The sequence below is a fragment of the Amia ocellicauda genome, chromosome 14 (genome assembly GCF_036373705.1).
Source record: "Amia ocellicauda isolate fAmiCal2 chromosome 14, fAmiCal2.hap1, whole genome shotgun sequence".
Classification (NCBI taxonomy): Eukaryota; Metazoa; Chordata; class Actinopteri; order Amiiformes; family Amiidae; genus Amia; species Amia ocellicauda.
The window spans coordinates 18,897,587-18,914,559 of NC_089863.1; the positions used below are offsets into that span (position 1 = coordinate 18,897,587).

The 16,973-nt window shown below is 45.7% G+C and overlaps 1 protein-coding gene and 1 long non-coding RNA gene across 3 annotated transcripts; one reads left to right on the forward strand and one right to left on the reverse strand.

Annotated features, from left to right (window-relative positions):
* The first annotated feature begins 4,794 nt into the window (after positions 1-4,794).
* Positions 4,795-10,866, forward strand: cabp5b (calcium binding protein 5b). Its single transcript, XM_066722018.1, has 7 exons — positions 4,795-5,103; positions 7,330-7,598; positions 7,952-7,982; positions 8,076-8,219; positions 8,393-8,502; positions 8,762-8,909; positions 9,696-10,866. The coding sequence occupies exons 2-7, from the start codon at positions 7,539-7,541 to the stop codon at positions 9,722-9,724; spliced, it is 522 nt and encodes a 173-aa protein (XP_066578115.1). The 5' UTR covers positions 4,795-5,103; positions 7,330-7,538; the 3' UTR covers positions 9,725-10,866.
* Positions 10,867-12,973: 2,107 nt separating this feature from the next.
* On the reverse strand, positions 12,974-15,056 carry LOC136767973 (uncharacterized). 2 transcript variants are annotated; one of them, XR_010821920.1, is made up of 2 exons: positions 14,870-15,056; positions 12,974-14,265 (listed from the first exon to the last, which is right to left on the reverse strand). It is a non-coding gene; the product is annotated as an uncharacterized LOC136767973 (long non-coding RNA). The 2 variants fall into 2 exon arrangements; XR_010821921.1 differs by having other exon boundaries at positions 14,828-15,056.
* Between the last annotated feature and the right edge of the window lie 1,917 nt (positions 15,057-16,973).

Here is a 16,973-nt window from a genome sequence, read left to right on the forward strand (position 1 = left end):
ATAGTGCAGTCTGATGACCTCACACTGTAGAGTGACTATAGTGCAGTCTAATGACCTCACACTGTAGAGTGACTGTAGTGCAGTCTGATGACCTCACACTGTACAGTGACTATAGTGCAGTCTGATGACTTCACACTGTAGAGTGACTATAGTGCAGTCTGATGACTTCACACTGTAGAGTGACTATAGTGCAGTCTGATGACCTCACACTGTACAGTGACTATAGTGCAGTCTGATGACCTCACACTGTACAGTAACTATAGTGCAGTCTGATGACCTCACACTGCAGAGTAACTATAGTGCAGTCTAATGACCTCACACTGCAGAGTAACTATAATGCAGTCTGATGACCTCACACTGTACAGTGACTATAGTGCAGTCTGATGACCTCACACTGTACAGTGACTATAGTGCAGTCTGATGACCTCACACTGTACAGTGACTATAGTGCAGTCTGATGACCTCACACTGTACAGTGACTATAGTGCAGTCTGATGGCCTCACACTGTAGAGTGACTATAGTGCAGTCTGATGACCTCACACTGTACAGTGACTATAGTGCAGTCTGATGGCCTCACACTGTAGAGTGACTATAGTGCAGTCTGATGACCTCACACTGTAGAGTGACTATAGTGCAGTCTGATGACCTCACACTGTATAGTGACTATAGTGCAGTCTGATAGCCTCACACTGTAGAGTGACTATAGTGCAGTCTGATGACCTCACACTGTAGAGTGACTATAGTGCAGTCTGATGACCTCACACTGTAGAGTCACTATAGTGCAGTCTGATGACCTCACACTGTACAGTGACTATAGTGCACTCTAATGACCTCACACTGTAGAGTAACTATAGTGCAGTCTAATGTTCTCACACTGTACAGTGACTATAGTGCAGTCTGATGACCTCACACTGTAGAGTGACTATAGTGCAGTCGAATGACCTCACACTGTAGAGTAACTATAGTGCACTCTAATGACCTCACACTGTAGAGTAACTATAGTGCAGTCTAATGTTCTCACACTGTACAGTGACTATAGTGCAGTCTGATGACCTCACACTGTAGTGACTATAGTGCAGTACATAGATATAGTGTAAATATGATGCTATCATATGATGTTGGTATTGGTATTTTAAAACTGTTTGGACCCACTTGTTGCAAACCGCATTTTATTTAAGTGTGTCATAGCAAAGGGGCTGAATACTTATGCAATCAAGACTTTTCCATTTTTTTTATTTGCAGTTAAGAAAAGATGTAATACTCTGTAGATCAGTGACTGAAAATCCCAATTAAATCAATTTTAATCCAACACTAAACAATGTCCAAAAGTACCTGGGGGGTGAATAATTATACAATCCATTGTACATAGATAGCTAGACTGATACACATATAGATAGATAGATACACAGATTTTAGTTTTTAAAATAAACCATATACAAAAATCAAATAATCATACTAGAAACACGGCACTTTTCACACCAAACCACACAACCCCAACCAGAACCCTATTCCCAGAATAAAAAGAAACTAAAGAATAAAACAAATCAACTCATCTAGTACATACTGCCGACCATTGAAAAACCAAAACAGATTACAGAGTACATCATAGAGACATGACTTGTCCCCACCCCCCAGCCCTGTTTGACACAGCTGAGCATTAGAGCACCACATGCCCCTCCAACACGGCCAAATCCTGCGGTGCTTTGCAGACTTCAAAATCTACTCTGATCTTTGATAAAACCGTCTGTCTAAAAATATCCACAGGATCCCAATCACCCTTAAAAAACCCAACAACCTTGCATTCGGCCAAGATTGCCTTTTCCATCTGCACGCCACTACCCGAGTAAGATCCTCAATCATAGCCGCCCACGCAGGGCAACTGGTGTGTGTTTGTTTTACCTCTCAATTACTGTAGTGGGTGCTTAGCAGGGGTCTCGGGTCAAAGCACAGCACCCCACTCTCTGCTCGCCTCCCTCCGGTTTGAGCCCCCCGCCCCAGGCTTACTGTAACACACAGAAGTGATTGGAACGCTCTGCGTCAAACCTGGATAATTGAGCACCAGTGCGTCTGAGAGAACTTCCACAGCTGGTTTTGCAGACTACGATCTGCTCTAGTCTGGGATTACCCTCTTTAAAATAACATTGGGTGGTCCACGACTAGTGTGGATCTGGGTCTGCGAACCCAAACCTTCACACAGGGCGCTCCAGGGCGCCTTCGGATCAGGTGACCTAAAAAATGTGAGTTGCTCCAAAAACAAGGCCGCGATAGTCCTTGTGTTGGTTATGTGTCGGTTATGTGCCTTGTCTTCGGAGCAGGCTGAAGAAGCCAATTGTGGGAAAATCAGCCCAAACCTTCACAGTGCCACCACCATGCTGAACAGGTTCTTCTGTTTGAAAGCAGTGTTTGGTTGAGGCCAGAAGGTTCAACCGTTGATTTGTCTGTCCAGAGAAGTCCCCGTGGATCATATATGTACTCTTTGGCGAACTTCAGGTGGGCAGCCATGTTCTGTTTAGAGAGCAGTGTTTTCTTCCGGGCTCTCCTTCCATGAACACCATTCTTGTTCGGTCTTTTTCTGATTATTGAGTCACATTAGCCAAGGCAAGAGTGGCCTGCAGAACCTTGGCTTTTACTCTGAGGTTCTTTGTGACTTCTTGGATGATTTTCTGGTTTGTTCTTGGAGAATTTTGTACAGGATGCCCTGGGTAGAGTGACTGTGGTCTTGAAATTCTTCCATTTGTACACTATCTGTCTTACAGTGGACTGCTGGAGCCCCAAATCATCAGAAATGGGTTTGTAACCTGTTTTAGACTGATAAGCATCAATTACTGTTTTCTGAGGTCCTCAGAGATTTCTTCTGATTGTGGCGTGACGTGTTTCCACACACCTGTATGGTGAAGGCCAGACTCACAATGTTTCTAATCTTTATATAGGGTGGGGTCTCCCATAGTCACCCCTGAAGGTATACCTAATTTAAACACCTGTGCTCATATGCATAAAGCATCTGAGAGTGGGAAATCGGTCCTAAGTCCCTGAAATATCTGAGAGTGACGTCAATTTGGTCCTACTTTTACTCTTAGGAATAAAAGCTTACATCACAGCCTTAAATAAGCAGAATTTCCCGTCAAACCATACTGGCATTAACAGCACCCGAATTTATCTTTTTCCCCACCACTGCGCGACAAATACCCCCAAAACAAACCACATTCATAATCAATAATTATGCCTAATCAATGCTAGCCTATTTTCATCAAGGATTTTACATTACACTGATTCTATATCCGACAATATTTTAACACGAGTGAAATTAAAAAATAAGCCGCAAAATAAATGAAAAATGATCCAGCTCATACAAAGCACATTCATAATAAACTGTATGGACGGTGACGAATGCATGTTAACTTTAAATTGTATTTTATTCAAAACACAAAAATTGTCTGAAATAGCGAATCGGTGTAAAACCCTTCATGAATAGACCACCAGTGTTTCCACACTGTAGCACCTTAACATCCTCGTAATGAAGGAACGAGGGGGAAACTCTTAATATTTTGTGTCAAATTATAAACAAATAAAAGGTTGAGTTAGCTTAGGATATTCCTATAGTTGTCTTTTCACGTCTGCTTGTCTACATGTGAACTCATGTTTTTTTTCTTTTTCTTCCCAAAATGAAGAAAATACGTCACAGTGAGCCGTATTCTAACAAACTGTTTGCTCAAAGTTTTTCCTACAATTGGATCCTACTCCCAGTTAAAAGTAGCTGTAAGAGACTTTATGACTACCTCCTACCTCCTACTCTGAGCAAGGAGCAATCTTACTCCTAAACTAACTTTAAGCATGATTCCTAGGAGTAATTCTGGGATGTTTTATGCATACGGGCACTGATCCTAATTATCCCCATTAATTGAGTTGATAAAACCAGGGTTCACTTACTTTTACTTACAATTACCTATTGGATATGTAAGGGGTTCACAAACTTTTTCTCACCGCTGTAGATAGACAGTAGGACACAAACATACACACATAAACAGATACACAAACACACACAGAGGCACAAAAACAAACAAGACCGTCCCTGTGTGTTAAATAATGCCCACGCTGTCCGCACAGCAGGGCCTGTGGGTGATGTCAGAGGGGCAGCTGTTGTTTGGGATCCCAGAGGCTTACAGGGGCATGAACATCTGGAGCCACTGCAGCCCTGGATTATGTGGGACAAACATACACTTTCAATATATAGATGGGATGTGTAATATGTGTATGACATAACTGATGTATTGTACACAGACTCAAGCATTTGGATGATGAAAAAAACATAGGTGCCTAAATATATGGGGTTGGCTTCTATTTCCCCTTGTCCCCAAAATGGCCCCTGTTTTGTGTATGCATTTCCCATTGATGTTTTAGGCTGTAATTAAACTTTAAGGTTTTGAAATTCACATTAAGGTGTGTCTGTGTGTGTGCTTCTGTCTGTCTCTCTACATAGCATTTCCTGATCCCTCTTTTCATCAGTGAGGGAAAGAAACAGATAGATAGATAGATGGATAGACAGACAGATTGACAGATAGATAGATAAACTGACAAATAGAGAGAATCAAATTGTCAGAGATAGTGACAGACAGGGAGACAAATTCAGCCAGATAGATAGATAGATGGAGAGAGAGAGACAGAAGGACAAGCAGGCAGAGACAGAAGGAGAGAGAGGACACTTTAACTTATCTATTTCTACCCCCTTCCCACCTCTCTTTCCCTCCCCTCCCCTCCTCTCTCCTTTCCCCCCTCCTCTCTCTCTCTCTCTCTCCTCAGTCCCTCCCTCAGAGTTACAGTAACAGGACACTGACACTCATCTGTCATCAACTCTGCCACACTCTGTCTCTCCGTCTCCACCAAGAGGGCGCAAAGGAAAATAAGTGAAAGGAAAAATAAGAGGAAAAAAGAGAGAGATAGATGGACTAGGCACCATCAATTATCATAAAAAGAATAAATAAAGAAAAAGAAAAAAGACAGAACAAGGTTATTTTAATAAAAAGAAAAAGAAGAAGGGAGGGGACAGCTGTGGACTTTCTCATTCTTTCCATCACTGCAGTGAAGACAGACTGAGAGGAGAACAGGTTAGTCACTCTCTCATTACAGCACTAATAATAATAATAATAATGATAATAATTACACATTACACTCATTTATTGTTTAATTTGACAATCCTATTATCATTATACTTGTGATAATTGCTTCAAAACTATTATAATACTTATTATAATTAAACAATCTGCATAATATATAATATTGTTGTTAATAATAATGTAATGACAATAATCTTTATTAATGAGACTGGCGTCCCGTCCTGGGTGTATTCCTGCCTTCCCCGCGACCCCCTCCAGGATAAGCAGTTTCGAAGATGGATGGATGGATGGAGTTAATAATATTGATATTATTCAATAAATGCAAGATGAATATGTATTCATAATTCAAATGTGCAGTCAATAATAGCAAGTGTTCTGCTTTAGTGGAATTTGTATGCCTTTTTTGTGTAAAATAATAATATTAATATCGATAACAATACATGTATTAAGAGTAATAGTGTTGTATTAATTATTAATAGAAAATAAACAGTTACTATAATAATACAACATCAATAATAATACAAATTATTGACAGTACTATTTTAATGTTAATATGCACTTTTGTAAGAAATGAGGTGTAATAAGTCATTAGTATGACTATTATCACTACTGCTGCTACTAATAATAATAATTCTGTGGGATTAAGCCCCAGCAGCAGCAGTAATATGTGCCCTGGCAGCTGTCTCAGAATCAGCCTCAGCCTTTGGCTCTGTCCTGCGGTGCACTGCTCTGGCCACTGAGTGTAGCCATCGCTCTGTGTGCACCTGCCAGAGGGGTCAGTGTGCCCAAGAGCAGAGGAGAGCGTGCCGTGCAGTGCAGTACAGCACGGTCTCCAGCCCTGCTGCTGGAGACACTCAGTCCAGTCAGTTCTGCAGCTCAGCTCAGTCCCCAAGTCCTGCAGCCTGGGACACATGGGCCAGTGAAGGAGCTGTGGGCCTGTAGGGGCTGGATGGGTGTGTTCCCACTGATCTCTGAGTTCCTGACAACACAGGCAGACGTGTCTAATATACATATACTATCTACATGTATTTCAGTATAGATCGCTGTATATTATATATAAGGGTCACTTTTCTGGTCTTCGTTTATTTAGAAATCTCCAGCTGTATTTGGCTACAATGAAGGGCTTTAGATTAATGCTGTGTCATATTGTATAGTACACTACACTACATCACACCACACTGTACTGTACTGTACTATACTTCACTGCTATACTACACTGTACTGTACTAAACTGTGCTATACTACACTAAACTACACTACACTGTGCTATACTACACTGTACTGTACTAAACTGTGCTATACTACACTAAACTACACTACACTGTGCTATACTACACTGTACTGTACTACACTGTTATACTACACTAAACTACACTACACTGTGCTATACTACACTGTACTGTACTACACTGTGCTATATTACACTGTACTACACTGTGCTATACTACATTATGCTATACTACACTGTGCTAAACTACACTGTACTGTACTACACTGTGCTATACTACAGAAAACTACACTACACTGTTATACTACACTCTACTGTACTACACTGCTATATTACATTGTACTACACTGTGCTATACTACACTGTGCTATACTACAGTAAACTACACTACACTGTGCTATACTACAGTAAACTACACTACACTGTGCTATACTACACTGCTATATTACAGTGTTCTACACTTAATTGCACCACACTGCACTGCGCTACACTACACACACTGTACTACACTACACTGTACAGCAGGACTGCACATATGGCCCACCAGCATTTGAAGAGAAGCACTGAAATGCTTCAGAGGGTTCTGTATTGGCATTGTGTTGCTGTTGTGATTGACATTAGCTCCACCCTGTGCAGGGGTGTGTCTGCAGTCCATGTGGTTGCGGTGCGGGATGCTCTAATACCACACGGTGCTGGGCCTGTATGGACTGTCTGGTGCTTGGCAGGGCCATGGGAGTGTCTGGGCTGGATAGGAGTAGCACTAGAGCAGAGCTTTTAATTGATGGTACCAAACCCAAACTATGACTCAATAGCACACGGTCCGTAACATGCTGAATACATACCCTGGATAAAGGCGTCTGCCAATAAATAAATAATAATAATACTCAGATTGATAACTGTACACTGGTGATTGACATCTAGGCTGTAGATTTGAAAGAGAGAGAGAGAGGCAGTGTGCATGATTACAATTTCTTCCTTGTCTCCTTTAGGAGGAAGAGCTCCCTCCAATCTCGGCACTCGTTCACTCGCCCCCCCTTTCACACTCCCTCCATCTGGAGGAGCCCGAGGACAGACGGACAGACGGACAGACAAAAAGAAGGACAGACACGCAGGGAGACACCCACACGCACACACACAGACACCTCTCTCCTCTCTTCCTCGCCTCGTTCTCTCCATCCCTCACTCTGCTGCCGTCGCCATGCAGAACTTCGGACCAGCCTGTATCTTCCTGAGGAAAGACATCGCAGACAAGCACGTGGTGAGTAAAGTGGTGTGTGTGAGTGTGAGAGTCTGTCTGTGTGTGAGTGTGTGAGAGAGAGTGCAAGTGAGTATGTGTGTGAATGTATATGTGTGTGTCTCTGTGTAGGTCTCTTGCTGTCTGATAATGTCTTGGTGTCTCTGTGTCTGTCCACCTGTTTCTCTCTGTCTCTCTCTGTGTCTGTCTGTGCCTCTATCTGTCTGTCTCTCTCGTGTCTGCCTGTCTGTGTGGTCTCTCTCTCTCTCTCTGCACACGCTCCTGTTGTGTCTAGGGCTGTACATTAGCAGACTGCTTTGCTAAACTGACCGATACACTGACTGACACACTGACTAACCCTGTGCTTCCTGTTTCAGGAGCGGGAGCTGGCTGACGATGAGATTGAAGGTAATACACACTGCACACCAATACACTCACACTGTACACTAACACACACTCACAGAGCTCAGTAATACACACTGCACTGTTTGTCCCTGCCAGAGCTGCGGGAAGCGTTTGAGGAGTTTGACAAGGACCATGACGGCCTGATCAGCTGCAAGGACCTGGGCAACCTGATGCGCACCATGGGCTACATGCCCACCGAGATGGAGCTGATTGAGCTGAGCCAGCAGATCAACATGAACTGTGAGGAGACACTCTCACTCTCTCACTCTCTCTGTGTCAGTATTCTGCAGTGTCCAGTCAGTCAGTGTGTCTTTACTGTATTAATACCCTCCCTCTCTCTCTCTCTCTCTCTCTCTCTCTCTCTCTCTCTCTCTCTCTCTCTCTCTCTCTCTCTCTCTCTCTCTCCTCCTCAGTGGGTGGCAGGGTGGACTTTGATGATTTTGTGGAGCTCATGGCCCCCAAACTGCTGGCAGAGACGGCGGGAATGATTGGAATGAAGGAGCTGAGGGACGCCTTCAAAGAGGTGAGAGAGAGAGAGAGAGAAAGAGAGAGGGAGGGAAAGGGGGAGAGGGAGGCAGGAAGGGTATGGTTGTAGGAAGAGGGGTAGGGCAGAAAGAGAGAAAGAGGGAGAGAGAGAGGGTTTTTTGTGGGGATGAGGGGGTGAGAGAGTGAGGAGAGAAATGGTTGAGCGAGTGTGTGAGGTCAGTGCGTGTGTCTGTCCTGTCTGAAGCCCCTCCCTCTCTCTCTCTCTCTCTCTCTCTCTCTCTCTCTCCCTCTCCCAGTTTGATGCAAACGGCGACGGCGAGATCACCATCGAGGAGCTGCGCCAGGCCATGGTGAAGCTGCTGGGCGAGCAGATGAGCTGCCGCGAGATCGAGGCCGTGGTGCGGGAGGCCGACCGCAATGGAGACGGCACGGTGGACTTCGAGGGTGAGGGGGAGAGAGAGAGAGACGCTGCTGATCAATAGTGCTGTTCACACTGATTGATAAACTAGATCGATACCAGTGAACTTCCACACTGAGCTATAACACTGATCAGACCACCGAGCAATAAAAGGGATCAATAACAGTGATCTATGACACGGGCCAATGACAGTGATCAAAAACACTGGAGGCACTGTGGAGAGAGACGCTGCTGATCAATAAATACTGTACCATACTGTAGTGTACTAGAATATACTGGGAAATACTAGACAGTACTGTACTATGCTATACTGTCTGGTACTACACTGTACTGGCCTATACTATACTATACTTTTGAGGGGGATGTACAGTTTCCAGATCAGCAGGGACACACGCACCCGGACACAAATGGAAATTGGGCTTCAAGGCATTCAAGACAGAAAACAGGAGACACTTCTTTACACAGAGAGTAGTCACAATAATAAACTACCCAGCGATGTGGTTGAGCTGAAAATTTTGGGAACATTTCAAAATAGACTGGATAGGATCATTGGATCACTTAGATATTAATGGACACCAAATGAGCATGATGGGTTGAATGGCCTCCTCTCGTTTGTAAACTTTATTTTGTTCTTATACTGCACTATGCTGTACTGTACTGTCCTAAAACTAGACTACACTGGCCTGGAGTGCAGGGAGTCATGTGACAGGGCTCCTCTGTCCATCTACAAGGACTGCCCTGCTGGGGTACAGTGTGCTCACCGAGTCCTACCCTCATCCCCCTCTCTCTCTCTCCCTCTCTCTCTCTCTCAGAGTTTGTGAAAATGATGTCACGGCAGTGAAAGAGCAGAGAAGAAAAGAAGGACAATCAAGATGAAGGGAGGACAAGGGGAGGGGAGATCAGTCAGCTCAGTGATGAACAACAATGACACCTGTCTTATGCACAGCAACCCTGTCTGTCTGTCCGTCTGCACCCTCCTAACCTAGTCTGTCAGTCTGTCTCTTTCTGAACCAGTCTTTCTGTCTCTCTTCCTGACCCAGTCTGTCCCTGTCTCTTTCTAACCATCTTAGTCTGTCTGTCTGACTCTTAACAACTCACTAAGTCTGTCTCAGTCTCTCTGTCTGTGTGTCTGTCTCTCTGTCTCATTCTCAGTCTGTCTCTTTCGATCCCAGTCTGTGTCTCTCTCTGTATGTCTGCCTGTCAGTCTGTCTCTGTGTCTGTGTGTCCATCTGCCTATCTTTATAAATATATATATATATATATATATATATATATACTTATATTATAAGGGGGAGGGGGATGTATCTATTGGTCTTCCTGTGTATCTCTGTGTCTAGCTCCCTGTCTCTGTATTCTCTAATAGAAACCCACACACTGTCCTCACCCTGTTACAGAGAGGCTACTTCTAGAGCCGTGCAGTACAATACAATGTAGCACAGCACAGTACACTACAGTGCCATATTGTACAGTACATTACAGTACAATGCATTACAGTAGTCAACTACAGTGCTCTACAGTAGAGTAGAGCACAGTGTAGTGTAGTATAGTCAAGTTCAGTGCATTGTACTATAATTCTTTCTAAATGTATGCATTTATTTAGGGGGATGTACAGTTTTCACAAGAAACATTTCAAAGCATTACAAAGCAAAGGCAGTCCAAACCACATCCTATTATGAATGAGCTAACAAGTGCACAACAGAGAAGTCCTATCCCTGGGCTGTGCCATGGGGTGCGGCTGGCATGGGAACATGATAGGTACAGCACAATGATTAAAGGACTACAAATAATCACCAGGAGTATGAGGGAGCAGAGAACAGTGCAGTAAAGTACAGTATATTGTAGTGCAGTGCAGAACAGTGCGGTGCAGTGGAATACGGCACGGCACGAGCCCCTGCACAGTGGAGGGGAGTGTGTGGGTTCAGACTATGATTTGTACAGAGCCCTGCGCAGCCATTTGACCAATAAAATACCCTGCAAACTGCACTGTGTGGTCAGAGTCTCATTTACCACAGAAAGACGGAAGAACAGACTGTAGACTGAAGTGGACAGAGACGGATGAGTGAAAGGCAGGAAGGGACAGACAGACAGACACACACACACACACACAAGCGGAAGGGATATACGGGATAAATAACTGCAGACATAACGGGATGAGCCGCAGGTCATCCGGCTCACAGCACGCAAGGCCGGAACAGCTGGGGCCCCTGACACTGGCCCTCAGATTACTGCCCAGGGAAAACAGACATAAGCCAGCGCAAAACACACAGCATCAAAGTAATCTGCTCTTCTCAGAAAATAAAACACAGCACACAGTGTACTGGAGCACTGCGAGAGAGAGAGATAGAGATAGTGCGGGATAGAGGTGGAATTGGGGGTCATGAGAGGGGGGGAGAGATGGGGTACAGAGATTGAGAGGAAGGGAGAAATGGGGTATGGAGGGAGGAGGGAGGGAGGGAGAGAATGAGGGGTAGAAAGAGGGGGGGATAAAGGTAGAGAGAGAGAGAGAGAGAGGCAGTAATAGAATTCGAATGATGATATAATATTATGTTATATTATACAATACTTCCTCTTATCAGCTTGTAATAAATAATGGGCAGGTTGTGCAGAAGGTCAATCTGTGTTTATAGTTCAAATATACAGTGCTGACTCCCGTCTGGCCCTTATACTATACTATACCCCTCTTAATCCATCTTCACTATAGTTCCCAGTCAGTTGGTAATTAAGGAGCTTGCCCCGGACAGACCAGACATTAACATTACTCAACAAAGACAAGACGAAAGCGAACAACAGGACATTTTCAAGCGGATGGTACAATGAGAAAAATCGGCTCTGTTGCTGCTCTACACAGAATACAAGTATTCTGTTTTCCCTGCTTATTGTCCTGTTCATCGTTTGCAGGAGATATACAGACAAACACAGGGGGAGAGATTTGAATCACTTTTCAGAACAGGCTAAGAAACACGAAACACAAGAATAAGCTGAAAAGAGGACGCAACCCTCTCTCTCCTGAAGGCTTATCCAATGTAAATTTAAAAATGGACATATCCTTCTCATTTTTGTGAAAATACTTTAAATTGGAGTAGGCTATTTTTAGATTTGAGTTTATCCTCATGCCTTTTTTGTTGAGGACACTGGGGTTATAGAATAAAGGAAATCCATCTTTTAAAGCATGTGCAACCGCAGCGTTTTGTGTGCTGTTAGCTGCAATGGTCTCAGGAGGCTGTTTACTGTCAATTCTCTTATAGCCTAAAACTCAGTTACAGGTGACTCTCCACTTGCCTGAATCCCATTTAATTTCACGACGTTATTCAACTATCTATTTCAAAAGTGGGCGTGGCTAGCAATTCAGGGACTGCCCCACCAGAATTAATAGCCACAAGCCGCTACTGGGCTGTAGTATTCTCCTCTCCTGCAATCCTCCTCTCTCCCGCTCCCTCCCATCTGTCTTGTCCTCCCTGTCCTCAGACAGACGTTCACACCGGGCCGTGAGGTACATGTGTCACCTGAACGGATTAGAGAGGATCATTCTCCCCAAACAGCAGCAACACGTCAACAAAGGAATTGAAACCCAAACACAAAGTGGGGGGGACAGAGAGATAGTGAGAGAGACACGCAGCGCTCCCGCCTCAGATTTAGGAGAGTAAAGCAGATTATTTTCAGGGGGGATTAGACCGCGAAGCCGGGCTGTCTCATTAGTTTGGGTTTAAGGCAGATGTGTGACCTTTAACCTCGATCCGTTCTGTTCGACATTAACGCCTGCAACTCTGCGGGGAGAGGACATATGTGTGCACGAATGTGCGTCCGTGGAAGAGTTTATATGTGTGTTAAGTGAACATGTGTATGTGAGTGAACGTGTTTGTGTATGTATGTATGTCTGAGTGAATGTGTGTTTGAGTATGTGTGAGTGAACGTGTCTGTGTATATGAGTGAACATGTATGCATGAGGGAACGTGCGTGTGTAAGTATGTGTGCGTAAACGTGTGTGTGTGAGTGAACGTGTGTGAGTGAATATGTATATCTGTGTGTGTGTGTGTGTGTGTGAGTGAACATGTATGTCTGTGTGTATTGTAAGGAATCCACAGGACAAGGATGAATCAATTGGATATTTATTTTGGAAATAATAGAGAGACAAGTGACAGAGATACATCGAAGACTCAGCGAAAGCTCCAAGTGAACCAAGCTGTGGTCATTTATACATTAGTAATTAATACTCACATCGCCTTCATTAATATGTACATCTAGCAGGTGACACAGCATTGTGGGAAAGAACCACAAAAGCACAGGGTGAAGACTGCTGAATGCCACTAGGAAACCAAGGCCCCTGGGTCAGTCAACACTGGCATACAGTGCAGTGCTGAGGCTGTACCCTACAGTGTCTTTGAAGGCACAACAACCCTGAGAAGGAGTTACAAGGTCAGAGGTCAAAGATGACAACCAGTCTCTGATCTCATCAGCCATACATCAAACGGCCGAATAACAAATAATTCTTTTTAAAGCAACCAATCGGATGCAGGGATTTGCCCAGGTAGGCGTGTCAGTTGGTTACCATGGACGTGGAGGGGGGCTGGAGGGCAAGTGAGTACAGCCCCCCTCACTGTCCCGTTCATGTGAAGTTCACAGCAATAACGACGCTAATAGAGGGCAGCATGTCCCATCTGTGCGTGAGAGATACGGGATTAGATTTATCCACTCAGTTTTGTATGATTTCATAGACCGGAATTGGAGCTGAGCAGAGTGAAGAGAGGAGGAACCAGACTTGAAAGAAAAGGAATTTACCCCAAACCTGACTGACTGACTGACTGACTGACTGACACCCACCCACTGACTGGTACAGTACACTAATACTGCACTGAGAGCCAGAGAGAGAGGATTAATGCAGTCAGTATGCCCTGACAGGATATTACACTACATTAACACGGCACTAAGAGACAGCCAGAGAGAGAGGGAGTGAGGGACAGAGAGAGACAGGGGGGGAGTGAGGCTGTTTGGCCAGAAAGGGATTAATTTCTGGTCCAAAATGTTGATTATAGAAGCTCATCAGAATCCGGGGTGGGGGGGGGTAGTTAAGACCAGATTAGTAGGAGTCACTGACGATACCCTGATCACTGGCTGACCTTATATAATCACACAGCGCAGTGTCCAGTCAGGCAGAGTGTCTGCACGGCATTAACCACCATCCCTCCCTCCCTCCCTCCACAGTGTTCAGTAGGCACACCCAGCGCGTCGAGAGTCTGTGGCCCGATACCCTCTTTCGTGTTGCACTGCTCACAGTGAACACAGGGGGCAGTAGTGCAACAAAAAAAGGGCCTCGAACCACAGGGGTCAAAGGGCATCGTCACAGAGGCAGAGGTCACTGCGATGGGACTGAGAGGGGGTCACGGCCTGAGAGAGAAATCAGGAAAACAAAGAAAACAGAGTGAGAAGCCACAGAGAGAGAGAGAGAGAGAGAGAGACACACAAGATATAACAGTTGAGTGAGTAGCTGCGGCGTCTCCTGACATCTAGTGTTGATTTTCAGGAATATTAGAATTCATGTGCTGTAGTGTCCAGTCAGGTATACTGTATATTCACTACAGGTCCATCCAGTGAGCATACTGCGCACATTCACTAGATTATTATTATAAACACAACAATGATAACAACAGCAAGAAGAACTGTATTCAAGTGGACTGACCTGCGTCTGCTGAAATGCACTGGTTCAAAAACGAGGTATGTGTTGTGGCCAGCCGCATTTTCACACTACACGAATCACATTACATGAACGTATATATTACTAATTTTATTATATTCCCAAAACAAATTGCAAACGAATTAGTAGTGTATTTATTATTATTATTATTATTATTATTATTATTATTATTGCTGGCCTTTCACTGTTTCAGCGCCAGGTCGAACTACACACCGACGCACCCATTATAAAGAAAAAAAACGAGAATTTATTTACATGATACATTTCTTCAACCCAGTGTCAAGCGAATTTTCTCACTTTCTCCTCCGGTTCGGTGCCTCTTCCCCCGCCGAGGGAGCCCGTCCCGGCGGCGCTGCCCGCTCTGCCGCTGGCGGAGGCCGGTGTCCGGAGCCGCGCCGCTCCCCTTCCTCCGCTCCGCCTCGCCGCCATTTTGCATTCCTGGCATTCCAGAGCGGGAGGCGGGCGCACGCCGGGGGGCGGGGAGAGCGCGTCGTCTCGGCTTCTCATTGGCTGCGGCCTCCCCGACGCGCGGCGCTCATTGGCCCCGGGGTGTGTGAATACGCGACGAGGCCCCGGCTCCTCATTGGCGGAGACCTCGGGGAGAACGCTGGAATGAATAATTAACGACGCCCTTCGGGTTGTGATTGGACGAAGGGAGTGAGCGCTTCGTTTGTGATTGGCTCAGTTTGGGAGAGGCTGCGCTCTTTCTCTCACTGGTCCCTTTCATCCAGTTCATCCCAGGGGTGTTCCATATGGGACTGAAGAGAGGAGCCAGCAAATCTACACTGTACTGTACTATCCTACATTAAACTATACTGTTCTGTTCTATACTCAACTATTCTATATTCTTTACCAGGGGTTCCCTGGAGGAGCCCCTAGCCTGCTGGTTGTTGTTCCAACCGAGCTCTCAATTACACACACACATTAATTGAACCCCTGATTTAATTTAAATTATTTTAAACAGGTTTTAAGTATAATTGTATACGCCCTGCAGAAGCCGTCCAGCAGGGCGACGGGGGCCGCTGTGAATAAGGCCAAGAGCGAGGTCTACCTCTCCAGGGCATGGCCTGTCGGCCGGGGCCCGCCGACCGTGTTCCCTGTGAAGCCGTTTATCAAGGTTCTGGGGATCACGATCGACGGGACCAACACGGGCACCCGGAGCTGGGAGGAGGCCATAGCAAAGGTCCAAAGGAAGATCCACGGCTGGAGCACAAGGACCTTGACGATGGCTGGTAAGGTGCTGGTCGTAAAGGCCATCCTCTTCCCGATACTCCTCTACGTAGGAATGATCTTCCCCCCAGACAAGGGTATCGCAAAACTAGTGACCCGAATTATATTTCGGTTTGTCTGGGGGAGCAAAATGGAGAGGCTGAAAAGAGTGCAGATGGTGAAGGGTACCCTGGATGGAGGCAGGGGGGTCCCGGACGTTGTGCGGCTGATAAAGGCGCAGGGGCTGGCCTATGTGGTTAAGAACATCCAGGCTGCTGGCAAGAAAGTGAGTTTCATGAACCGCTTTTATTTTGCCAGCAGCCTGAGACCATTCGGCCTCTGCGCCATGGACAACACCAGGCCGCACTCGTGGGATCCCCCGCCGTTCTACAGGGCGCTCCGAGCCTTTGCGCTCGAAGTAGGCCTCCATAAAGTCGTGCTGGCCTCCTGGGATTATAAGACCATCTGTAGTCAGATGAGATCTGCCCAGGAGACCAGCCGGATAGAAGATTTCCCTCCCGAAACCTGCCGGTTTATCTGGGCTAACGCTACGCACGTTTGCCTCACGAACACGCAGAAAGATGTCTCCTGGATGGCTGTGAGTCGGTGTCTCCCCACCCGAGTGTTCATGCACAGAAGGGGCATAGCTCCTTATGACACCTGCCCCTATAAGGGTTGCTTGGGGAAGGAGACGGAGGCTCACATCTTTAGTGAGTGCCCCTCCGCCCACAGGGTCTGGCTCCTGTTTTCTCCGTTCCTCCACAGGTTCGCCGTTCCTGCGCGGGCGACCGCCCAGCAGATCCTATATGGTCCAGCCAAGGGAATTTCTACATCTACCTTGAGGTGCTGGTGGCGTGTCGTCTGCGCAGTGAAGCAGGCACTGTGGGAGGGACGGAACATCTGTTTGTTTAATAAGCAGGAGCTGGACCCGATCGTCATCGCGCGGAGGGGCATGGTGTTTGTAAAAGACTACGTCAATCTGGAGGTCCATCAGAGGGGCAAGGAGGAAGCCTTTAAGAACTGGCGCATACAAGATCTGGGGGAGCTCAGGATCCCATGATGGGACCCACCTCCGGGGACGGTTAGTTCCCCCTGCTGGAGCCCGAGTCCAAGATCTTTTAAAGATCTTTTAAAGATTTTAAGAATGATTGTTTTTAAAAGAAGATTTTAAATAATGAATCTTAATTGTTTT